The sequence below is a fragment of the Pezoporus wallicus genome, unplaced genomic scaffold, assembly GCF_028554395.1.
Source record: "Pezoporus wallicus isolate ANWC-B61680 ecotype Strahan unplaced genomic scaffold, APGP_CSIRO_Pwel_v1 contig_3952, whole genome shotgun sequence".
Lineage (NCBI taxonomy): Eukaryota > Metazoa > Chordata > Aves > Psittaciformes > Psittacidae > Pezoporus > Pezoporus wallicus.
This window is the reverse complement of record NW_026635034.1, coordinates 11,206,431-11,233,790: the sequence shown is the minus strand read 5'-3', so window position 1 is coordinate 11,233,790 and position 27,360 is coordinate 11,206,431. Positions and strand designations below refer to the sequence as shown.

The 27,360-nt window shown below is 39.7% G+C and overlaps 1 protein-coding gene across 8 annotated transcripts in view; it reads right to left on the bottom strand.

Moving 5' to 3' along the window:
- RNF111 (ring finger protein 111) overlaps positions 1 to 27,316 on the bottom strand; it is a 53,274-nt gene extending 25,958 nt beyond the window's left edge. For 3 of the 8 annotated variants that reach the window (XR_008970811.1, XM_057398640.1, XM_057398661.1), the window contains exons 1-2: positions 27,209 to 27,316; positions 5,911 to 6,806 (exon numbers count right to left, since the gene is read on the bottom strand). Coding sequence is in view for 7 of the 8 variants with exons in the window: in XM_057398640.1 (XP_057254623.1) it covers positions 5,911 to 6,806; positions 27,209 to 27,285 (973 nt within the window). In the remaining variant the exon portion in view is untranslated. Of the gene's footprint in view, positions 1 to 5,910; positions 6,807 to 17,239; positions 17,382 to 17,534; positions 17,809 to 27,208 lie in introns of those variants that run through there. The other 5 variants (XM_057398618.1, XM_057398608.1, XM_057398629.1 and 2 more) reach the window with 3 other exon arrangements.
- Between the last annotated feature and the right edge of the window lie 44 nt (positions 27,317 to 27,360).

The following is a 27,360-nucleotide window of genomic DNA, read 5'->3' as shown; positions in this document are numbered from 1 at the left end:
ACACAATTTCACATGAGACAGACTGACCAAGCCACAAGTGAAAACAGAAGAGATTTAAAATAAGCAGTCACATTCCAGTGACAGAAATAGCTTAGAGTTACAAGTTTTCACCAGATCAAGCAAGGGCCTGCTGAGGTCTACAGCCTCTCTGCCAGCTGCAGGAAGCAAAATTATGCAGTCAGAGTAGAAAGTCCAGGCTACAGTCTTTAACTGAAAGCTCTCACACCACCCAGCACCCACAACACTGTTACAGATGTCAGAGAGCACTTCCTTGTCCATTCATTGCTCATGGACAGCTGTCAGCAAGTGTGTCTAATGTGTTATTTAACTTGCTGGTACTTTGTACCTCATAGTAATTCAGCTTGAAATGGATAACATTTTACAAATAAATATCCTATTAGTGTTAACAAGTACTAATTTCTTCAACTTTCCAACTTCTTGAATTAGGTATAAGCAGTATGCCCTGCTCCCAAACCCTGGTAATACAGTTAGCATAGCTAACGCCATTCTGATGCACGCAGCCATTCTCTGTGACCGAGCAGGTCACGTATTCATTCTGTTCCCCCTCATTCTCAGGCTCTGAAGGTCCTGTGAAACAAGCAGACAACCCAAACATATTTCTTCTTCCCCTCCCTAACAGCCTCAGGATTCCTGGGCTCCAGGACTATTACTCCCCTCCTTGCGGTCCTTGAAGGTCTCAGGCACCCGGCCAACCAGGTGTTGTTGATCACCCTGTCACAGAGCAGGAAAGCTTAACAGCACACAGAGCACTGCTTATAAAATCACCAGTTACAAATCTTAAGTGGGAACATGGACCAGAACTGCTGCTGGACAGTGAGAACTGTGACCCCCAGTGGCCAGTGATACCTCCACCACTGGCTGCTTCCTCTGAGGACCGACTCACTCTTCTATACAATTTTTGAGTCTAATTATGATTGTTACATCGATGCAGCAAAACACATATCAAAATTTTACCTGATCTGCGTATGGTCCAGGTGATTAGAAATTTTAAGTTGTGTTATAAACTTTGTATTAAGCTATAGACTGTACTATATTGGTTCTGCTTGCAGAAATGTTGTTCCATTCTAATAATAAATTCTGTGCTATACTAATCATAATATCCTGCTAAGAAAATAAATCTTTAATTGTCACTTTGATTTAGAGCCATCACCACTCTGACAAGGATCCCTACAAAAAACCTGCTGGTCCCCTTGGCGTTGGGTCACACTTACTAGAAGATGACAGTTTTTCTGCACCTGAGACTTATTTGGAATGCACTTTCCAATAGCAGCAGTCCATAACGTGAGAAAATTTCAAAACCATTCAAATTACTTGGGAGTCTGCACCCTGGTGGAAAAGACAGTCAACAGAATTGTCCGACTGTGAGCCATGCTAATACAGGCTAATCCCACACTCTACTGACTGTTCTTAACCAAGCACATGTATCTTAGTTCTATCAGCAACACTACAGCAAGCCAATTCTGGAAGTAGCATCCTTACACTACAGAAAGCTGCATCAGCTACAGGGAAGTGCTGAAGTGAATTCCACGCTAACTTCTATTACAGTAGCTATTTAAAGCTCCAATTCACAGTAGCTAGATATAGCAACAGTGGTTAATGTCAACTGCTCACAAAGCCAGGTGCTTCTTTCCTCACCTCTTTCCAGTTCTTCCTCAAGCCCTCTCTATGAAAAGGCATGATAAAAAGGATCTGTATTCACTTCCTTGTCCACTAATGCTGTTGTGACAAAAGCTCTGAATTATGAGCTGCATCTGTCACCGTGAGAAAAGGAGTGAATATGCTGTAGTTTTAGGAGGGATTAAATAACTGAAAAATAACAAACTCTACTAACAGGCAACCCATTTCTACTTGATACATGTTTATCTCAAAACTGTTAAAATAATCTCAACATGAAGTGGTGGTATATGTTTAATATTTTCACAAGCCTCTGGCTTTTAAAACATTGGATGTCTACATTCAACATGTCTGGGAGACAGACAACATATACATTTGAGGAATCAAGAGGATGATACTGAATAAACTCAGTCTTATCATTCTAAGCAGCTCTGAACAAAAACTGGAGCAGCTTCTCAACAGCTCTATACTCTGAAAGTAGAGGAAAGGCCTGTCTATCACTAGCTGCTAAAAAATATCAAAGTAACATGTCAGACCCTGAAGGGATTTAAAGTGCTATTAGGTGAACAATTCATGACAATGCAAAATTCTACCAGGTTTTTTTACATCAACACTTTAACATTTCCTGGGCTTCAGCTTCACTGCCATATCAAGATTATGTGAAGCTAAAACCTTCTTCCAATTTTAACTTTGGCTAGATTTCACTCCACTGACTGGATGTCTCCAAATGGCACCCACAGCCTTTTAAATCCAAGCTGAAAACCAAATACCTGTTCAACCATATCAGAAAATATACATTATTACAGAGATCCAGTTACATGAAAAGTTGAAATTTTGCCACATTTGACAAGGAAAGTCAAAGAGGATTCTCTCTATAGGTGCATATACAGGTCCTCCAAGTACCAGAGAAAAGTTTCTGAGCTACCTAAAATCAAAATCTGCATTTCACAGCAAAACTGCTGCTGTTTGCAGTCATTTTAACTGTACAACCAGCAGTCCTATTAAAAGGAACTGCTAAACATTCACACTAGCATACCCCTGAAAGCACCTGCACCTTCAACTGTAACTGTATTGTTAAACTACATGACTGCTCTTACACTGTCCTCATGCCCTCAACTCTCCTTCTCCTCAGTGAGGTTCATCTGGTCATCCCAGATTTAATGACGACAGCTGCCTGTTATGGCAAACAGTTGGTAAAACAATCTAATTCCCAGGTGTCTGGATTTTGTACTTGTTCAATACTCTCCCACACCCAAAGCAGAGTTAGACCTTTCCTGATAGAAAAGGAGGAAAAAGCCTATATAGGTTGTTTGGTTTTTTTTTTGGTAAAGGTTTTCTAAAAGAATTTGTTGGGAAAAAAAAAGCCAACAAAAAAAAAATCACAAACAAAAAACAAAAAAAAAACCCACCACCTTCACCAACAAAAAAACCAAACCCCAAAAACCCACACCAAACCACAAAAAAAAAAACCATGAAACAAAAAAATTGCCAAAAATCCCCATCCACATATCTAATTTTCCAAAGATTGCTAGAGTTAATAACTACAAGAACTAACCCACTAAACACTCAGTTAGAAAAATCTATTACTGCCATTTCTTGCAGTAATCAGAAAGAAACATCCAGCACAGAATACACTAATTCTTTAAATGCCCTGTAACTTCAGGTAATCCTCAACATGCAAAGAAATATTTTGTGACACATCCTTAATACAAACTGCTGTTAAGTGGGCTACAAGACTAATCACATCTCTTTGATGCCTCCTTATTAAAAAAAAAAAACAGTTATTACCGTATCTCCTTGCATTTTCTTTTCTGATTATTTTCCTCCTTTCTTTAGTCTGTCCTCTAGTACCTTTACATATATGCTGTTGGCCTTATACATTTAGCAGTTCTTTGTCCTTCAGTATATTCTGGGACTTCAGCAGATGCATATGTAACCTTCACATGCCAATCTAGAGCAAAAAATTCTTCCCTAACATTACCAGGCTAGTGTAGCATTACTAGCAATACAACCCTTTCCTGCTATAGAAGCACCATCCTGCTTGCTCAGTATACAGATAAGTTGCATAGCTATTTTTCCAGCTGGCCCCATTTCTGTCCCAATTAACTCAGTAACTAGAAATGCCTTATGTAACAGCAGAAGGCTACAGAAAGCGTTAATCACACTTCCATTTTTACTAAAAATAGAACACTCTTATATAGGAAGTCTGCTCAACTTCCTGTTCTATCTGCAATGTAAATAAAATGCTCAAAACCTTCCCATCAATAATATTTCCACTGGAAAAAGAAACAATACAGCATTCACATACTCTAAGCCAAAATTACTTCTCATCTCACTGCAAGTGTTAGTCCTGAAGTACAGACAGCATAATACGCATTAAGATGTACCTTACTGCAGTTACAACTGATGTTAGTGTTTTAATCTAAAATAACTGCTGCAGCGCTAATAATTTTTTAAGTCATTGGACAATACACTTTTTCACATAACTACATGAAGCAAAGTGCAAGTTTCAGTCTTCCTACCCTCAAAATAGCACTGAATTAGCAGAAGTTACCTTAACAGCCTGAATATTTACTGATTATTACACAATTTTTTTACAGAGATCTCTCTCCAAAAAGAATCTTTTGAAATGCCTTTGGAAAAAGGCCTAACAGAAATACATCAAGGGAAATAAAAGCACAGAAACTGTATTAACTGAATCTGTGTTAGAACAGGTAGTAGTTTTTAATAGCTCAAATAAATGATTTGACAATTCTCTCTTTAAATACATTTATCATGGTTAGAAATAGATGGTCACCTAAGAAGCCATAACCTACATTTTCTCATCTCTATATACCAGTGCCATCATCGCATGCTGCACTGTGTTAATGGTTCTGCATCATCTCTGTTACATGAAACTCCATCCCCTCCAAAAATGAGAATAAACTATTAACTTGGGAACAAAAATGTAGTTTCCCACATTGTCTTTTAATATGAATGCATGCATACCCCCACACCTTAATTATTTACAAGTCATATCTTCAATATGCTTGAACATGCATGCCAAGTATAACTTTTTAGGCTTAAAAAAAATGACATTTCTCTCCCCACAAATATGCACAAAGATAATTAAGGCTCCGCAATAATTCCTCCGTTTCAGAATTATTTATGCAGCCTGTGTGTGTGTTTGGTTTGTTTGCTTTAACAACAGCAACAATAACCACCCCGAAACAAAAGAAGAGCCCTGTCCTTGTATGTTATTTTTTCTCAGTTGAATGATCAGCACAGTCTGAGATACGGTTTCACTTTCTAAAAGACATATATCATAGGGCAAAACCCATGGCTGTGCAGGTTAACACTATGCTGTGTTCTACGCACCTGCTCTCTAAAAAGCTGAAATGATAAACAGAAGGCACAGCTACAACACTGTGAATACTGTGGGTCCCAGTCTTGGGACCACTTTTTACTTGGCAAATTTAAGATTATAAAGGTCCAAGCAAATTGGTAGATGGGGAAAAAAGAAAACCCCAAACCCAAACCAACAATTAAACAACATATTCCCACACCCTCCCCAAAAAAATCCAATCAAAAAACCCAAACACACCCCCCCCAAAACCCACTCCAAACATTCAAGTATGCCCTCATATACTGTGTCAAGACATACTAGAGAAACATCTGTGTAAGTCAACTGCAAGATTACTGCATCGAATTTATTGAGGTAAAACATTTGGTATATATTCAATACTTTTCACAACTTCAGAGCTTAGAATTTTCTACAACAATACTAAAGCTACTACCTTCAACTGAATTCTATTTCAGGCACTTATCACAATGACCAACTCCTCCCGCCTCCCCCCCAGTTTCTTTGTCAAGTGCAATTAATTAGGTTTTAGCAGGTATCTCTACATTCTGAAACCAGAGAGAATTGTCATCCCCACAGTCAGTTAACAAAGCTATGGCAGCTAAGATTTTTAATACAACTCAACAGCTAAAAAAAAAAAAATAAGGAACAACTCCACAGCATGTGACTGATCAGGTTCAGCAACCTTCCAGTACAGCGTTGAGAAATCATTAACTTTACCTATTAAAGATTCTAGCTTTGTTGTAATTTTACTGGAAGTTCTAAATATTTCTTTTCCCATCAAGAATTTATGTTCAGATTACTTGCAGTAAGTCTATTTGTAATAGAACTTCTGTAAACACACAAGAACAACTGCTCCAAAGCACTCACAAACGAAGCATATTGCACATGAGGAACGCTCATTAATCAGAAGTACCTCAGGAATTGAGCTTTACCTGAAGGAACAGCTGTACTGTTCTGGTGGTTTTCACCAGGCGACACAAATAAGTCTTCCTCCCCTTCAGTAGATGAACTGGAAGAAGAATCACTAGTAATGTCATTTTCACTGGAACTGCTAGAGCTGGGCAGTAAAGCGTACTTTCTTCGAGCTAACACTTCCCGCTTTTTCCTCTGCATTAAAATTCGCTCTTTTTGGTTCTGTGTCCTCTGCGATGAACTTGTTTTCACAAATCTCTTCCTATATGGAAGTCTTCTTAAGGAACTGCTGTGGAAACATGGCCTTTTCATTAATAGCTCAGGTACAGAGTCTGCCTCAGTCCGAGGCCACTTTTGTGACCTTGCACTGTGAGTTCTACTCGTAGTATTCAACACTGCCTGAGGGTGTCTCACAGGAGCATCTTTTTCTTCATCAGATGTTACTGTGTCAGAGTCTCCAAAATGTAGGCTAGATGAAGGTGAAGAGATACAGTCACTAAAAGAAGAATCATTGTCTTCACTCTGTGTTTCTAGATGTTGTCTTAATCCTATGATTTTCTGGTTTTCCTTCTCAGGACAATTTTGAGTATATGAAGGACCAGCCTGCTGGCTCTTGCGTTTTTTTCGCACCACAACACTTTTGTCTTGGTCTGTACGGTTGCCATTCATGTCCTTTTGCTTTTGAGAATTGCCACATAAGTGAGAGAACTCATTCCCTACTTTACTAGCAATCATCTCAACTTCTGCAGGGAAGCTTTTGGCTGCCACAGTAGGCTCAGGGTTCAAGAGGATCCCCTTCAGACTCTCCTGTCTCTTTGGTGCATCAGAAGGAACTTCACTCTTCATATCCGCTTTTAGAGTATAAAGTATGTTACATTCAGGAGTCCATTTAGACATGGAAAGTTTAAAGAAAGGCCTAGAAATAAAAACAGATATGCATCAAGAAAACAAGCATCAGATTTTGATAGCAAAATTGAACTAAAAGACATTCACTGCTATGACCAGCCCATTGTTGGGAAAAGCGAAACAGCAGTAACTGAAGTACGAATGTTTCATAATATTAAGATTACTGCTTGACAATGTAATTTTGAAGTAAAACAGAACTCTCATAACTTGCATTGAAGGCAAGTTCTTATAGCCACTGAAAACATCATAATTTTCACAGAGAAAATGTATCCTGACTGCAAAACGTATGGACGATGTCCATTTTACAGGCTGCCACTTACAAAGTTACATAACTTTCAGCTAAACAACCATGAACTAAACTGCATGCTTAAATAGGGCCTACATCTCCCTCTATTGCTGCATGTATATGGATAGTAAATACCTGGAACACACCACATGGTACAGTATGGTGACAACTGAGCTACAAAAATCAGCTACTTAGAATTCATGGTTCTTTTCTGACATAAAAAGGAACAGAACAGGAGAGATTTTGAACCCTGTGTAACAGAAATCTATTACCTAGATTTTCTTTAAAAAAAAAAAAAATCACACAAGAATAGTGCCATGTACAGAGCTATTTTCAGTCCATGTAATTTTAACTCTATCCTACAACAGAAACTGAGCATACCACATGTTCCCTCAATAGTTGGTAGCAGGCAAACTCCCCTCCCTGTCAAAATACTAGGCTGTCAACATACAACAGTGCAGCATTAACCTCAAAGATTGTTTCAAAGAAAAACTTTTGTACTGGCAGACTACTGAGACACACAGGCAACAGCAAGCTCTGTAAGATATTCACCTTCAATCTGCTTCATCTGGCATCTCTGCCTTCTGTTTAAAGTCCCCAAAGGAAGCAACAAAAGAATTTAGTTCCCACTGTGATAAACCACTGAAGTACTCTTTACTGTAACTAATATCACATTTTGTGCCTCAGATGAGTAAGGTTATAGCACACATTTGACACTTGTACTACTTAAGCAGTCACGTGTTCCCTCTTTCCTCCCTCCCTCACCACTTGTTTGAAGGAACACCTCCTATGCTGTTCTAAAAGAGATGTTTATGCACTGAACCAGAATGTAGAGCTGACCCACCTGAAAGATCAGACACCAATCCAAGATCAGACACCAATTCCCAGCCAGATCAGACACCAATACAATTCATCATGCAAGCATTCAAACAGCTACACCTGGCTTACAGCAGGTTGTGCTGAACCACCAGAAGGCTGCTCAAGAAAAATATACCCAAGTATACCTAATGTGGAAATGAGGATCTTTATGCAACACAGCTGGAATATGCATGAAGCCACAAAAAAGTCTAAGGCAGCAACAGCAAGATCTACGGCAAATTAAGTAGCATTGCGTACTCAGGTCCATAATCTCCTGCCTGTACTCTAAACTCTTCAAAATGCTAACATACTATTCTATCTGGTGCCAATATTTCAAGTTCTTTATTTTGTCACAGAATGAATCAATACAAGATTGAGAATACTCAGAGTCAAATCAGCATTTCTTATATTGTCTCACAAACTGGTGCTTTTAGGAGCATCTGTGAGCTAGTTGTGCCTAACAGACCTTGAAGAATGACCTACCTCACTTTGTAACAGTTATAAACTGATGCATTCTCTCAGAGAGCCTGTGTTCTCAGCCATAAGCAACTAATCCAGTTCTTCAACTGATGCAATTGGGAACTAGAATTTAGCAAAAGGCATATAGGCTGCAATACTAACATGTAAAGAAGCATAAATTCACTGGATCTTTCTGGAGATCCAAGAGTCTTGTGGATCCTAGAACCTCTGCTGAAAAGATCCCTTTGAATGTTGTCACTAGAAATCCTACAAAACATTTGTAGCAATTACTGTTAAATGTGAAGCCTATACCCCATGGTAACTAAGAAAGTGGTGCTGGTTTCTACTGGAATTACAGCAGATGTTTTACATCAGCAAGTCAAAAGCTAACCACATCCATGTTGGACTAAACCTCCTCTTTTGGCAAATTAGTCCAACAACAGAACAGGTTCTTTCACTTCAAAGTAGGAAATATTTCTTCTTTTCAAGTGTTAAACAGAAGACTGGCATTCTGGACATACATATTTCATTGCAATCAGTTTTAGTGGAATGCACTATATAAGAATACCCACTTCTCTAGGACTGCATAAAAGCAGTTGCAAAATTGGGAAAAAAATTGGATTAAACTTAAGAGTGTAAGACATCTACACAGTAAACAAAGAAGCCTCCATTAAAGCTGTGAAATTCTACCCATCCTTCTCTGCTCCTGACAGCTCTGGAGAAAAATACCAGCTCTCCCGCGCTCCTCTCTGGGCATGTACTTACCCTCAGATACACACACCATCTTTCTCTGGTAAAATTAAGTTCGAGACTTCCATCTTATACAATTTCTAACAAGCACTGCTTGTTCTTTGTGTGTCATAAGCACACAGAGAACAAGAAGTACACAGCCTTTTCCTCATCCTCACAAGGTCACCTTAAGGCAGTATTTTTGTTCTGTTATTTACACGCCACTGTTCTACAGAAATGCAACACTCAGTGTACGCAATCTATTCCACAGTCCAAAGGCAAGCCAGCCCCTCCTGCAGTAACACCATATTCCATCTCAAGTTTTAGAAAATCCACAAAATCTTTCAGCTTGGGGAGTGGGGGTTTGGGACAGTTTCCTATCTTTCTAACATGATAAATTAAGGGGCCAATTTTATTTAATTCTGAAGTTTTTTAAAGTAAGAAAAATCTGACCATTTTCTCATTAAGTGAGCACAATCAGGGGCTCATTAACAAAGGACTCTACCCACTGGAGTGCTCACTCACACACCCCCTTCTATTGTTAAACTCTGGCGTGGAAAACTTCAGTATGTAAATTCTGCATTCTGAATGGGATTATCTTTGTATAAATGCTGTTTACTTTAGCACAGAGGCAGCTGTGCTAAAATACAGATATTTAAGTTACAGCAAAAAAAAAAAGCAAAACATTTTAACATTTTGAGAAACATCAGAATACTGTAAGATGACAAACCTCCTAAACCACCACACAGTGAAAACTAGTGCACTTGAAACACTATTTACTAGCTTAGTTTTCTTCCAACAGGCAGCCTAGATGTAACAGCCAGTTAACTCAAATGTTTTGTGTATCTGCACTGTTACAACCATGTAAAAAGTCTGCAGTAACTGAACTGAGTAATCAAGAACTCTTCAGTTTTGTTAACCAATACAGAGCCTGAAGAACTGCTAACTCACCAGAGAGCTGCTGGCTTCCAATTACAAATCACACAACTTACATGCAAGTACTTTTTTGAAGTGAAGGGTACCAATCAACAATGGCAAATAATTCATTCCTTCACTATTTGGAAATGATACGACAAAGCTTTGAACAAAAGATTTGACCAAAACAGACAGAAGCTCGAAGATGAGCTTACATTTAGCTGGATTCCAACCCACTGTATTTTCAGTGGTTAGGCATAAGACCCACACTACATATAAGTCCAATGCTTTTATACAGAAGACAAACTTTAAGAGGGACTACAAAAATATTATGCAAATAATTAAGACTCATTAGAATGAGATCATCTGCTGTTAAACATTTAGAAGTTCCCATGTAATGTCCCTAATTAAAAGTAGAGCTCAAATTTTCCAAAAAGCAGCAAGATGCAGAAAGCTCAATAAGCATTAGTATTCCTCCTTCCTACTCAAAACATTTTGCCTATTAACCTACAGAATAAGGACTTCAAGAGGAAAAATTGGGTAGTATCTTCTTCTAAGCCAATAGGTCTCAATGAAGAGCTGTTAAGACAGCTACCTGAAAACTAGAGATAGATATTCTAACTGCCCCTCTAAACTGTGTAACTGCTCAGAATCATGAAGCATACATGACTTTTATTCATTCATGTCACAAATTAAATACCTTTGATATTAATCATGCCAAGACATACAGCAGTGCAATAAAATTTATGCAAACAGAGGAACTCTTTGAAATTCCTGAGTAAAAACTAGCTCAAAGTTTGAGATCTTTACAGCAGACAAGTTTATGATCACATACAAAAGTTCACGAGTTACAAGAAGGAGCAAAGCATTTTGTCATTAAGAATGAATACCATTACTAGCAATCAAGAAGTAAGACAGCATTGAAACTCTGTAAGTGAAATGGTTCATTACACCATGAACCATTTGCTGTAAACTTGTTTGATGAGTACATGTAACCTAGTATATCATTACCTCAAAAATGTATTTTCAGTTACATTTTAAAATATGGTCAGCTACCTTCACCAGCAAGAAATAACCTCCTTTTTAGGTGTCAGAAAGCACCATGATCAATTCTCTTGGCTACAGTATGTACACAGTGATTTGACACATGACCAGCCAACCACTTTGCAGAAGATGCCTCTCAACAACATGCTTCTTACATAACCCCAAATTACTGGTCTTTGTCCTGTTGGTGCAAAATACACACCTAAACACAGCTAGCCAAGCAGTTTATTCAGCAAATAACCAGATTTCTAGCCAACTTGAGGAAAAGCAGTGAACAAAAAGGCTTCATTTACAAAGCAGTCTATTTCTCAATTTTCCCCATCTGTTCTCCTGCTTCTCTCTCATTACAAACACAGTAACCTCCCTTTGTTTGATGCACCCTCCACCACTCAGACCATAAACCCACTTACAGGCATTTCTGGTATCTGGTAGGGCTGAGCCTAGAAACCAGCGTAGACAAAACTGCTTCCCAACATGACAGCTCTCAAGACTACCAAGAGCTTCTGGAACGCGCTGTCATGATAACCTCAGAGAGAACACTGCAGTTCTGCTTACATAAGACAATAGACCACTTACATACCCAACCCAACTGCCCACATACAAAATGCTACCAGGCAAGAGAGTATTTAAGACTGTCTCAGAAAGGAAGCTTCTATCAGCTGCATCTGTACTTCCTTTATTCAGTCTTAAGTTTTACTTTGCATATGTTCACTGAACTCATGATTAACTTTTAAAATTAATTCCCTTCCCTAATATGTAGCCTTTCTCAGATTTTACTTCTAATGTTATTTTTACTCTAACAAGCTAATACTGGTACTGTTATCTTAATGAGAAAATCTCACTGTTGGGTTCTGCAGAGAAATTTTATGTTGTGTATCCTATTCCTACCACAGTACTTTTTTTTTTTAAACTGGCAAACACAGCCATCAAGAGCTCAAAGAATGGACCAGTGAATGAAAGTACTGCATAAGCTGTATTTTGGAACAATCATTTCTTTACTCTCATTAAAAAGATGCATTTTTTTTTCTTTCAGCAAGGCTGTTTCATCAGGTAAATCAAGACACCAAGAAACAGGATAATGGAAAAAAGCTTATAATATTAGTACAAGACCTTCAGTAAAAGTGTGATAACCCAAGTACTACTACTTCCCTTTCTCAAGGGCAGAGTGCCAAACAAGACCGATTCATGCATAACCCTGATGCAATGGAGGTTGACAGAGGACTTAGAGCCATTTGAGAAGCGGCACCCTCAACACAACCCCATGAAGATCAAATTTCAGCCCTATCATGCCCTTTTTCCATTAAAAATAAAGAAGTGGCAGAACAGTTCACAAAAAGAAACCCCCTTGTTAGTCTAAATGGGCAGTCATGCCCTACTCATTTAATTTCTATCAAGCAGAGACAACCGGTACAATGCAGAGTAAGTAGCAAGTACCCAGATATCCAAATTCAGTTCCACTTACTGGCAAAACAAGTGCAGCCTTTGAAACCCTATTGCATTGTTCTTCATTTTTTGTTGTTCTTCATTTTTACCACATTATGAGACAAACAGTGCTTTTTTTTTAAAGCCTGTTTTAACTACTAAATTTTAGCATACTATATATGTGTCTTTTAATCTTCGCCAGAAAGTAAGCAGTTGATGGTTAAAGATCTATGATTTTTTAATAAAACAGCAACAATCAGAATGTAATCATAGAATCATAGAATAGTTAGGGTTGGAAAGGACCTTAAGATCATCTAGTTCCAACACCCCTGCCACAGGCTAAATCATATCACCCAAGGCCTTGTCCAACCTGGTCTTGAACACTGCCAGGGATGGAGCATTCACAACCTCCCTGGCCAACCTATTCCAGTGCCTCACCACCCTAACAGGAAAGAATTTTTTCCTTATATCCAACCTAAACTTCCCCTGTTTAAGTTTTAACCCATTACCCCTTGTCCTGTCACTACAGTCCCTAATGAAGAGTCCCTCCCCAGCACCCCTATAGGCCCCTTCAGATACTGGAAGGCTGCTATGAGGTCTCCAAAACTCTGTTGTGTCTGCTTTGATATTATGTAGCATCAAACATGCCTTTACTCACAGAACAATGAGAAACACCATTGCAAACCACTCTGAATTTCCTGTTTGCTTTAATGCAGCTACAGTGATGACACACTCCAGATGTTTGAATGACAAAATTACCCAAGAATTCCAAGCAGAATACTTGTCTTTTGTCCTACAGAAAAGTACAGTATTTCAGAATAACATGCATAGTATTAGTTACTAACTGCATGATAATGTTCTGGAGACAGGTTTCTGCCTACGATCTCCCAAAGACACTCCTTGACATCAGCCCAGACAGAAAAGTTTGTGCTTCACAGAGGGGTGCTACCGTTACATCAGCCACAGCAATGCAAACAGCCTTACTCACTCCCTACAGCCAATTCTAGGAATCCTCACTGACTTGAAAAGTCTACTTTTAAGTGAAAAAAGATTATTTCAAGTTCAGCACTACTCTTACTAACCTTTGTAAAGGCATCTCAAAGATAACTCAGACCACAGTGACTATACTGGAAAGCATTGTAACAAATAGTATCCACCCTCTTGGACAAGCAAAGCCTCCTTAATTTTACCTCTGTAAAAAAAAAAAAAAAATTAAAAATAAAAAAAATCCCCAAGTCCCTCAAGATTTGTTTCCTCATGCATAAGTCAATTCAGACCAGTAAAATTACCTTGAAACAGAAATGCAAGGCCACCTACAGAACAGCTACAGAAGCCTCTGTAATGCCGTGCTACCTCATGTCAGAGATTTACCACTGCTCTGTTCTTACGGAGAGACTACAGAAAGTGCCAGCCTCTCACATCTTTTAACAGAATCCAGCACAGGACAGCTATAAACGGAAGAGCTCTTCCCTACGAGTGGATCTATGGCCTGGCTCCAGATGGAATAGACAGAATGCGCAGCTGGAAGCACCTCAGCTACATGAGTTGGCAGGCCAAGAGAACTCTGCACAGAGGCCTATGAGCAATTTAGTTCTCCCACAATACACTATGAATCAGCCCAAGACCATAAGGCACCCACAGAAATCCAAGCATCAATCATCAGTGAAGCATTAGCATGCACATACCCACCTGGGCAGGGAATCTGTTTGGCTTTGCACAATGGATGCAAGCAGGTGGATTTGACAAATGTGGTGCTCACAAGCACATTCTTCAGTCTAGACATTTCTTTGCTCTGACCTACAGTTAAACTCAGTTAACTACATTACCACTATGTAAATCATGATTTTAAGACATAAGCATTATGATTTGGCAATTAGGAATGTTTTGGCTTCAGTGAACTCCCAAGACAAACATAACTGCAATGAACTTGGGAATAAGGAGTTGTAGCTTTATGAAAAAAATTACAAAATACACTTCTTTTTTTACTGGTGCTTAAGATCTTAACTAGGAACTCTGCTTCCAGAGTCAGCTAAGGAAGTTCTGAGCTACACAGCCACCAAAAATAAGTTTAAAATTATTTCTTAGTCCCCCTGGCAGTTCTGACCTTTGAGGTACATTTAACTGTTCTTAATGCAGTGTCACTTTGCAAGCACTTCTAGATAAAGCAAAATAAGACAGGATCTTTGACACAACTGCTAACAAAAACCTTGCCAGCGAGAACTATGAAATTAACCATTAGGACAGTTTTATGCTGTTCTTCAGGAAGTAGGGGATTTTGCAGATACTAAACTGAGTAGATCTATCAGTTTAAGAGGGAAGGACAGTGAAGCAGGACTTCCTCACACTTCACTCAGTAGAGCCAAGCAGCAGTGGGTAAAAGCAAACATTTTACCTGACAGCAGCCAAGTATCAGGATGACATTTTATTGACAAAAAATATATCAAAGTCTCTTGCTAATAAAGTTGTGAGCCAACCTTCACCTGGTAAGGAAGTTTAATAAGGAAGACATCATTTTAATTCACACGTAGTTACTTGTCCAAATAGTATAAACTATATAAAACATATAAAAAAGCAAAATAATCTTATAAGCAAAATTTCTGGGTTAGTGAAAGAAACGTTTTCCTTTCTTTCTTCCTTATCTGTTCCATTAGGGGTCTCTGTGAGGCCTGACATCAGCCAACAAAAAAGAACACTAATCTAAACTTAAGCCTGCAGGAAGTTCACTCCTGTAACCCTTTGGCTGCAGATACATTTTGTGTTTAAGAGCACTGTAGAATTTGGAAGCAACTGATCACTGTCATTTACAATGACAAACCTTAAGGGACTATGACTGGGAATAAGCATCCTATTCCTATGCTGTAATTGCGTCGTATACGACATTACTCAATATGCACACTTCTAAATCTCAACCTCACTGAGATGCAAACAGCTAAAGCGCTACGGATCTGGTGATAAAGCTGACTTAAAGGAGGTTGCACATGGTTAAACCTGTTTGGAAATCTTTATACAACATCTGCTTATGGTAAATTCATCTCTGTACTACCTCCACTGTTTACATGTGAACTAAACCCATTCCTCATCCCGTCCCCCAGAGCCATATTTTCTCCATTTATTAAGCTGCCTGACATCTAAGCCTCCATAGCTCATCAGCTAGGGAGGGGGGCACTATTACCTGTATCTTTTCAAAAGACTATCCTCACCATTAGAGGAAATATAAACAACTGAAATGAAAGATTCTTCATTCGGGGGTGGGGGGAAAGGCAGTAACTGCTGTCAGCTAGATGTAACATTAACTGTACAATTAGCTGTCAGCTAATTGTAACATGGCCACCTGCACTGAAAGACAAGAGTGTTACAACTGATCTGGTTACATAGGCTTACAAAGTCATTAATTTAAAGATAAAACACAAGTCACAGATATGTTAAGATACACTCTTAGTACACTTTAATAAAAGCCACTGCTTCATAAAGGACACATTTCTGAAAGGTCAGAATGTTCCCATCCACATTGTGAAAAGACATGTGAAATATGCATGAATACTAAGAGCTGTTGTTCACCCCCAAGCTCCCAATACTAGATGTAACCACAGCTGTAGCTGCCAAGGCTTCAATCGTCAAAACAAACAGACTTTTAAACACACAAGACTTCAAGAGTGTTAAAACAGGAAGTTTGGTGCCTTACACACTTTCATTTGACTAGAGTCAGATGCTAAATACGTGCATAGCCTTTTCTGTCTTATGAATTCAACAGGCCTTTTTATACTGTGGATGAGAGCACGAGACAGGTGACCAGAAGTCCATCCAGTGAACCAAGATCCTATCTTTCCCTATCAAGGCTTGCACATCAGCAAGAATACAAATTTGAATTTGTGATAATCTTGGCTAACAGTTTTTTGTTTGGGTTTTTCACCTTAGGTAGTCCCTCTAGCCAACAAAAAGACAACTAAAAGCTTTTAAATTGGTGAACTGCTTTGACAGAAACACTACAGGTATCTGAAATACAGAAAGCTTCCATTTTTAAGAGTGACAAAATATTCCAGTTCTTTAAATACTGGTTTTCCTCAAAAATGTTTGACTAAATACCTAGAATTAATTTATCTTCGGAGTTTTCTACTGGTTACAAAAAAGCCAATGTAAGGCCTTTATTTCACCACCTGAAAACCTCATTTTCCTCTATTAGTTTACAATACAGATATTCCACCATAATAAATGCTACCTAGGTCTCTATGCCGAGCAGTCAGTTCTTCTATTAATTTTGTCAGATATTTGTTTCTGAATTAACTGCATTAAAATCAAGTAAAGTCAAGCTGCTCCAGCACAACCTTACCTCCTGGGTTATATTTTCTTTAGGAGAATTACTCGAGTACCAGGAATTAAGGGTATCATTTAATCATCTAATGCAATCAGGCCTTCTGATTCTGCAAAACCACTTCAAGCCATAGAAGAGCTTACTCAACACAAAAATTCCACAAATGTGTGCTCAGCTCTAATCACCAAAACACAGACACTTAAAGAAGTACACGGACCCTTAACACCTGCTCACTGCAGTGAGTTACAAACCCGGGTCCCCCCGCGAGGATCCTGGCCTACATTTCTGAATGAACGCCGCTTCCTTGTTTATGAGGCAAAGAAACCCGACAATGATTTTATTTTTTTCAATATGGGGGAAGAAACAGGATCCCAACTTCGCAAGCACCACAAATGACGTTCTAAAATCCACTATTACGCACACGATTAAAACTCATTTCCGTAAAGGAGAATTTGTGACCAATTCTCAAGGAGTCAGCCAGCCCCCGAGGAGTGCTGCGCTTCCCGCAGTGAGGACGCTGCTTTGTGCGCCAGCGAGGCACTCAAAACACACAGAAACACCCCCCGCGAAGCGCCCCTCGCCGAGCTGCCCCGCGCCCCTCCGGCCGGCTCCGCGGGAGGGCAGGGGGCCCAACGCCCGCTGCCGGCCAGCCCAACCGACACGAGATAACGCCCCGCAGGACGCGGGCAGCACCGCGGCCCCGCCGCCCGCCGTACCTGAGACGATAAGGCCGAGGGGGAAACGGCGGGTACCGCCGGCGCCCTGCTCAGGGCCGGAGTGTGGGAAGCGGCCCGGCGGTCAGTCACAGGAACCAACAACGCCGGCTCAGGCCGCTGGCTCCGCTCGGCCGGTCCGCAGCCGCCGGGCCCGTTGACACGCCGCGCGGCGGGCGGCGTTTTGTTGTTGCGCAGCCCCCGCGACTACCGCCGCTCCCTCTCCAGCGCAGCGCGACGCTCGGCGCTGCTTTACAGCAGTCCGCAAAGCGCAGCCGCGCCGGCTCACGCCCCTCCTTCCGATAGGCGCCGCTCCCGGAGCAGCGCTCCCTGCCGGGCAGCAGGGATACTACAGCGCGAGCCCCAGGTGCCCGGTACGGAACCGGCGTCCGCAGCGCTGCCCGGCCGCGGGTCACAGTGGCTGCTGTTGCCACGCCTCGCCTTTAGATCCCGTACGAAAGCAGCAGCCTCTACCCAGAGGTGTCTCTTCCCCTCGCCCCGCGGTGCCTGACGCTGCTGGGCTATACCCACTATGCCGCCCCGCGGCACTGCCTCCCTGTGTCACATCACTGCGCGTCCTTGGCCACCGCCAAGTCTGGCTCCAGGGACTGCAGTCCTGCTGCACCGTACTGCCTTCCCCGGAGCCAACAACAGGAACAGCGGCTAGGAAGCGCAAGACAACCCGCATTTACTGTCTTTAGAAACAGAGACTAATTTGCATTTACTGCAGTAATGCACTTTCTGATTTAGGAACAGGTGAGCCTGCCTACCCTGCCACACTACCAATGTCAGTAGATCTTGTACGGAACTTCTCCAGCGCATAGATGTGCCTTCTGCACATCAACCAAGTCCCACACCTCCCTAACAGCACAGTAAGCATCACAGCTTTGTGGAGTCTCTCCGTGTTTATTAACTTTGTAACTGCTCAAGTCTGCCAAAGGCCATGCTATCTTTGTGCTAGAGAAGACTGTCCATCAATGTTAGTGTACACATTCGGAATAGTACCAGCTTAAAACACCGCATAGAAGAGCGTTGTATACTCTCAGTGACAAAGATACATAAACCCAAGATTTCGGAACAGAAAGTGCAGTCTGATCTTCCAGTAAATATCTTGCTCAGGCTGCACTGCCACCACAGTCAGCAGTACACAAGCGTTCTTGTTTTGGAGGAGCCAACCAACCTTCATGCATCATTATAAAAGAAGCGTTCATTGGGGAAAAAAATGCACTTTGAGACTATTAATTGAATAAGTTTCCGAATGGAATTTCCTTAAAGCAAAAGTGGATGAAATAACAGAAATTATTTCTCAAACAAGGTAAAAAAAGGCTTTAAGGAAAGACTGTTTCAACAAATGCCTACTTCAAATAGAAATACCTTCAAAAGGACATACTTCTAAGGGCAGGAAAAAAAGATTGCTAAGCAAAGGAATAGCTGAATGTCAAAGGAGAAACAAAGTGCAAAATATGCTAGACCACATAAATTATACAAAAATAAACAAGTTTTTCGGCTTTATGTATAATGTGAGAGCACAAGAAAAAGTGAGACCCACATACAGCGAAGGCAAAAAAAGATCACAGGTGATTTCCTGTGGCTCCAGAACCAAAATAATAATACATTTCAGTTCTCAATAAAGGAAAAAATAGAGGTCATCCATCATTAACTTGTTACCTTTTCTACATAGGGTTTTTTTTTGTTTGTTTTTGGTTGTTTATTTGTAGAATCAAGGAAATACAGTACCCCACATCCAGCCAATGACATTGGCCCACACACGAAAAACACTGAAAGGGAAGAATAGGGATCAGTATAATGCTCAAAAGGACATGGCAACAGTTGGAAGAAGGTCCTATCATCTTCAACAGAGGTCACTAATGGCTTGAGTGTGTAAGGAATTTTAGTATTTTTTGTTAATGACTGGAACCAAAGTTGGAATAATAAAAATCTGCTGGGGGGGGGAGGAGATAAGCCAATACATAGGAAGAACTGAATGACCCTGAAGACCAGACTAATTGGAGCAAGGTTAAAAAAAGTAGAGTGAAATGTAAAGAATGTGCACGTAAACATTGACTAAAAGTTTTGGGATATATTGGGTATTTGTCAGGTAGAAGGCAGCTGAGAACTTCAGCTGAGATGAGAACTTCAGCTGAGAACTTCAATAAATTCTGTAGTTAAGAAAATGACCAACAGCCAACACCATGATGTAGACATTAATAAGCAAACATGTCTGTACAGTATTTTAGTCTAAATATATTTTGGGGGAGAGGTTTCAATGCTATTTTAATATAATTTGTTAAATTAAAATAAATAAACATTCTAAATATTAAAAATGTATGTAATAGAAAACATTTATATATAATATATAAAATAATGTAATATAAAAATAATAAAAATTCAACAAAATAGAAAATATAAATAAAATATAAAATAATTTCTGATGTGGTCTTACAACTGCTTTATCCAGCTTTTTTCATATGTATCCGGGAAGATGAACTTTAATCTTAACAGGACACTCAAGGGCACATAGCATATGTGCAAGGAAGCTAATGAAATCTGGCTGGATTACCTTAAGAAATGAGACAGGAACATTTTCTGTAAACTGATCAGAGGCTAATACTAATTAAAAAAAAACCACATACGAACTAGTTATGTATTTACCAACTCTCTTAATAATCATTCTGAGTGCCAAAGATGACAGAAAGGTCATTCTTGGCAGAGAAAATATAGTCACTCTATGCTCACCTATTAAAAGACATACAGAGACCATCTCAAAAACAAAACACAAGGGGCTAAAGAGTGGCTAGAAATTTCAGTTCACAAATAAAAAGCAATGCAGGGTAAGTATAAATACTTAATTTTCTCATAGTGCCAGAGTGGCCACATAATCTGCAAATGCTTTAACTGTGTATCATATGATAGACCTTTCCTCCTTGGGTAAATTAAATTAAACTAAAAGCAGAATTCCTAGGATCTTTATTAGCTATGATTCCCTAAAGCCACTATGGGCTACCAGCCGACAGTAATCTAGTACGCTGTGGGCCAGCTCACCCTTTAATTAACACTTGATAGAAATTAGTTTGTCAATTATTGACTGGTTATTAACATAATTTTTAAAGAAAATTGATGGAGAAATGAACTTCAAAGCCCAGAATTATTCACAATTACTTTGAAATAGTTTATTTAAATGTTTAACTTCTATCTATGTCCTTTGATACAGCTATTAAAGTTACTGCTGCCATTACTTTAGGATCTCACAGAGACAGACAGTTGTCTTGAAAGTATTTTATGGACTCCTTCGACAAAACCAATTCTCCTTTTCACACTTCTTAGCTACAGAAGACCAAAAGGTTAACTTCATTCATTCAGATCACTAATGCAAATTTCAGAATAGCCGTCAGGTTATGGTGTCATCAATTCATACTGAACTCTTCAACTTCTAACTAGAGCAAACCAAAACCACTTATACACACACCCCAGGGCCTGGCAGAACTAAAGACAGAGAACAAGCTATCTTATCTAAGATAAGCTTTGATCTTATCTCAGATCAAAATATGCCAGCCACCAGGAGGCTGCACTTTACATTTTTGGCAAAAAGACAAAACAAAGCAAACCCCTATCTGAGGTACCTTCAGCAGCTTGGCTTCATAATTGGACACAGTTCTATGCAGAACTGCTGTATCAGTCTGCTTGCTCACAAATGAAAGTGAGGGACAGCTTTTTCCAGATGCACACACCAGCTTCTGGCACGCAGTCCCACTGGGCACACGGCCAAGATGAAAGCTGCACACTTTCATAAAGACGTGTCTTTGATCAGAGCTCTTTTAACTCCAAGCCTGGTAGTGTCCAGGACAGTAGGAACAGTATACACTGACAAATCTGCCTATACACAGGACTATCTATCTCTTGTCACAAATACTGCTTCTGGAGTAGCTCAAAATCACTTGCAGCCAGAATATTAGTCCAAGTGAAACAGCTCATCCTTGACATTTACCTGATCTGTAGTTGTGTAGATTTAAAATAGACCATACTTAAGCATTTATCTAAATGTAAGTGTTAAATCAATTTACAGTTACTAATACTAATCAACTGTAAAGCCTGTCATGGTAGTATGTTGTGAGAATAACACAAACATATCACAAAAATAATCTGATGACACAGATGCAATCAATCCAGACGATTGACTAGAGAAACAGGGAAGAGATTAAAAATGTTGCATGATTTGTGTAACGAAAAATTGCTAGTAGGAAACAAGAAACGACTAATGCATTTGCAGCATCAAACATAAAACTTGACAGCTGTCTGTGCTATATGTTTTATGGTGGTAAACACAGCAAATTTTATAATGCGATTGACCCAAGAGCTTTCAAAACCTCTGGAAAATAACACGCACCCCTCAGGTAACTGTGTATTTTAAAGATACATGGAAGAACAAAATACACTACATTACAGCAAAACGTAGATACAGAAATGACCCACTAGTCACTAGTCATTTAATTTCTTATGGTAAAGCCTCATAGAGATGTGAAAGGTTCGAAACAGCATTTTCGCAACACGGTACTTTCAGAAATTATGCAAATCCCTGCTAAGGTCTAAGCAGTTAGATATTCCAAGTGAGATATTTCAAGTATTTAAATTGTCATGTAATTATAAAGATGTGATATACGTAATTGCTTAGAACTAACAAGTTTGTTGACAATATTTTTAATGGGTCTTTTTCTTATCAAAAAAGAAGTATGCCATCAATCTGTTAATAGAAAGATCACATGAGAAATTCCTTTATATTCTTTCAGTGCTTGTACAATAATGAGGCCAAAGATATTTCTGCATTTAAACAATGAATCATTAGCTAATTTTAGGGCAATTACATTTAAAACAAACAAAAACATCCTGCATTTAATGATCTGATTTTACACCAAGAAATTCAATAGCCAATTCCTAGCATGTACATGTATTTTCAGTACTAAAAAAAAGAAAAATATTCATGTTTGATTTACAAGTAGATCCATGTTCTTCTGCTTGCTGTTCTGTAGAAGAATTACAAGAAGAGCTACTTAGAGATCAGAAACTCACTTCTGTAACCTTCTTCTCTCTTCTTCTGACTGATGATCATACAGTGTATCAATAATACATCAAAAAAGAAAACTACATATTTGGAGTGCAAAAGGCTGCTTTTTTATAGAAGTAATGCAAATGAAATTATCAGTGATTTTTAATCTTAAAATTTATCTATTGTCTGTCAGGTATAGAAAAATGTCTCAAATTACTCATTTTTGCTTTGTCTTCAAAGCAGAGAAACAGTGCAGCACGCATAACAGCTAATAATTTTTACACATAAGCTTGATGAGAGGTTTGAATACAGTCAGATTGATACCAGGAATTACTAAAAACAAAGTTTGGAATTGTAGTAACCAGACAAGGTAACGTGAGAACTGGGACAAAACTCGGTGCCTTTAAAGGTAAAAAGGACTCTTCCTCTTGTTTTCAGTTAACCTAGCATCAACCCAATGTCACACTCTTTTTAAAGAAGGGTTTGGTTAGATCCCAAAAGGAACTGAGTCATTGCATCATTTATTGCTGTAATAACTAGCTTTGATGTAGTCAGCACCCAAAGTAGAATCCAAAATACTGTACTTGAAACTTGGATTTCTGAAGCCAACAAACAAAAGCCTAAAGTTGAAAGGAAAGCACACATTGAAAACATGAGTTTTTAAACTACCAGTATGTTAAACAGAGAACAGAATACAGCTTCACTGATAAAAAGATACGTCTCAGATGAGACAGGATCCTGTTTAACTGTAGGTACTTTATTTGGAGATGATCTCCCAGCACCCTCAAGCCCTCCCCTTTCCTTAAACCAACATCTCTCATAAGGGATATGGACAAACGCGTGGCTGTGCAAAAGAAGAGAAAACTGAGACAGGATGTTCAGTGCTAGCTGAAGGCTCCAGCCAGGAGGCTTCCTCCCAAGAAAAAAGGCAAGAACTACTTCCCTATGTTTTAAAAACATTGACTGTCACTGCACTTTTACAGATCCCAGCCATGTTAAAACTGCACAGAGTATACCAACTGCATTATGCCATAAAAGAAGATGAAACAGCTAGTGTTTGCTCCTTCATTGCATTTTACTGTGAGGCTGACAATAGGCTGGTCAGCACCGTTGAAACCAGGATAAGTTTCTATGCAGAGAAAAACAAGATGACAGAGCCTTAAATTAGATTCAAAATCTAAGGACATTCATGACTTGCAAGAGTCTCACACGTAAGGGACAAAAAAGAATTTACACAAGCACAACTGTGGACTCCTTCTTTGTTGTCATTTAAATATAAATATCTGGGCCAAACATTTTTCCTCTTCAGAAGTCTATTACCATTTCCTAATCAAACTTTACCACAAATTCCAGAAACTAATGGTATAAAACAAGCTTTTCGAAACAACTACAACTTTTTCAACAAGAGACAACAAAATGACAAAGACAGTATTTTTCTTAAGAAAAACCTGAAAACGCAACCATAAAATCAAACAGAAACTAACAAACTTGAGTGAAATTCCTGAACAAATTCGAAGTATTTGTACATACCTGGAAAATAAAAAAGTGACAAACAACTAGCATCATTTGTTCCTGACAATCTATCAAAACAACCTAATTCCCATTTATGGTTCTACAGACACGAATAAACTGAAAATCTTCACTTCATGAGGATATGCTTATAAACCCACAGCTGACCAGGCTGAGAGGTACTATAATATGCAGAACTCAAGAGTCTGAAATCACTGCAGAGGGTGAGGTGGGAGGAGAAAATTCTATAAATGCTAGTTCAGAGTTCTGCACTTAGCAAGAAATAAGCAATTGCCCAGAAAAGAGATACTGTAATAAACTTGCTGGAAAGAAACCAATAGGTAGAGCAGATCACAAGCAGAATACATCAACAAGTTTGTAAGGTTGAAAAAGGCATACATCCTCCTGAGATACATAATCAGAAGTGTGGTCACCAAGATAACTTTGAGAAGCTGTGGAAAGACTGGACAGGAGCTAGAGGGGTGCAAGAACAAAAGGTCATCTTGTTTCAGAATCCTGATATAAAATAGGAAATAATCCATGCTTTTAATAAAAATAAAATAGACTGAGCAAAAATATAGTAATAACCTTAGTTTATGCAAAAGGACGCTGCAAAAATAAAGGGAACACTGTCATAGAATAGAATCATAGAATAGTTAGGGTTGGAAAGGACCCTAAGATCATCTAGTTCCAACCCCCCTGCAATGGGCAGGGACACCTCAAGCTAAACCATGCCACCCAAGGCTTCATCTAACCTGGCCCTGAACACCGCCAGGGATGGAGCATTCACAATGCCCATGGGTAACCCATTCCAGTACATCACCACCCTCACAGTAAAAAATTTCTTCCTTATATCCAATCTAAATTTCCCATGTTTAAATTTAAACCCATTACCCCTTGTCCTGTCACTACAGTCCTAGATGAAGAGTCCCTCTCCAGCCTCCTTGTAGGCCCCCTTCAGATACTGGAAGGCTGCTATGAGGTCTCCATGCAGCTTCTCTTTTCCAGGCTGAACAGCCTCAACTTTCTCAGTCTGTCTTCATATTCACTTTGAACAAGTAGGTTAAACTGCAGCAAAAGGGATTTAATCTAAACATTCAAAAAAGGATAGTTAAGGACTAGACTAAGCTGCCTGAGAAATTAGTGAATCTGTGTTTAAGACTTTAGGATCACTTTAGGTTAAGTATCAGTCAAGGTTGTTTTAATAATCCTGCCTTGAGGCAAGAGGATGACCAAGAACATATTTTAAGGTCACTTTTGGCTCTGTGCCTGTTTTCTTATTTGGGAGGTGGGTTAGGTGTACAGCTGTAACATCTGCATTACATCACCCAGCAAGCAGTAAGGTTCAGGTAAGTCAAGCAAACCTCATAAAACAGTGCAAGCGCTGTTTGTTAACCCTCTAATCTTCTTTCCAGAAAGTGGACACATTAAACTTTTCCTCACCAATACTAGAGCCTAACCCGCTGGTTTTGTGTGTATTTGTCCAACAGTTTACCACAGCAACACTGACTGTCCTGATTGTGACTGTTGCACTGATGAATTCAATATAATATGTAAATGAAACACACTTAAGACTTTTTCATGCATTGTTCAAATGTTATACAATCACAAAACCCTTTTTCTATGGTCTAAATTTAAGCTACAGAGCTGATTTACTCACCTCAAAAGTGAAATCTAATGTATATGATGTTAATACAAATGTTACTGCAGCAGACAGCATATAATTTATTTACAACTGTTCTTTTTATAAAATCTTGGTACCAAGTGCAACAGCAGCATTATGTATTTAAAACATAGATGCAGTTATCAGTCCAAGCTGTGTTTTCTCTTATACTTTTGTGTGTTCTTAACTTTTAAGTACGTGAATATTAGTCTTTGTTAACTGATAACTAGCTAAGCAAAGTATTATTTAAATACTTCAAATGCATTTTGAAAAGAAAGAAAAGGGTAGTGTTAGAAATCTTTTAGGATTCAGGACTTTATTTGCACAAAAGATTGTTTAACCAAACTTTATTAAGTAAAATAACCCTTTATTTGCCCATTTTTATCAATATGTAATTTCTGAATGGATAGGCAAAGCAAGGACTGTTGCAACTTATACCGATTTAGACATACTTAAATTCACAGTTTTGTCTCATTTCTAGATTTAATAGCAGCTGTAACATCTAATATCGACAAAATAACTTCAAACGCTCCCTACAGAAAGTGAATTAAAGTTTCATTACCTATTCCAAATGCAGCATAATAAATCATAACAAAAAATACTTTATTTGTTAACAACTTAAAACATTAGTATTGTACTGCTATAATAATTCCAATAAAAAACTGTTATGCCAATAGATTTACTTCTCCCTAGGTTGTTCGTCCTCTGATCTTCAAAAACCACTAGTGCTACTGATTAAAGAAACTATTTCACCTGAGTAAAAGAGAGAAACCCAGCATCAATTATTTAAGCATATTTACTAAACCCTGCTAAGTCAGTGGCCAGAGCAAGCAAGAAGGTACAACCCAACTTGTTAATGGAAACGCAGAAACACCTGTACGCATTTTGCGGTTATATCAAAGAATTAACCTGACACGAGCTCAATGAACGCTTCGCTCCAAGAGCCTGCAAACCTTTCACATCCCACGGCAAAGAGGAACCCGGCAGCAGGTTCCCTCTCCAGGAGCCCACGCACCGGTACCCCGAGCTCCACAGAGCAGCCTCACGGTGTTCGCACTTAAGTCTAACTCAGACGCACACGCAATCACCGCACGCTGATTATCTGGTAGTTTTTACTGAACAACCCCGCAGCTGCATGAAGTCTTCGACCAGAAGCTCTCAGGAGAAACCAACGAACCGCAAGCCCAAAACACTCGCGGTTAGAGCGGTGCTTCTAGGGGCCGGTCCCAGCCCAGGAGCCGGCGGCACCTCCCCACCTTAGCGCAGGCCCGCAGCCCAGCGCCTCCCGCCAGCCGCATCCCGCACCGCCCCGGGGCACCTCATGGCTCTCGGCGCCGCTCCCTGTAGAACCAAGAGCCCAGCCCCTCGCGGCACCAGGCGTGCACAGCCCGTCCTTCCTGGGCGGGCACCGCGGGCCTCAACACAGCCCGGCACCCCCCGCCCAGCCCGCCCGCCGCCGCCAACCTCTCGCGGGGAGGTCTCGGCTTCAGGTGAGCAGCAGCGCGCCTGCGCTGCGCCTCCAGGTCGGCCGCGGCCTCCATCCGGGTACTCTTCGGCCCGGCCGGGCGGGGGGGAGTTTCATTGTGCGTGCAGCTGCCGCGCTCAGTCGCTCTAAA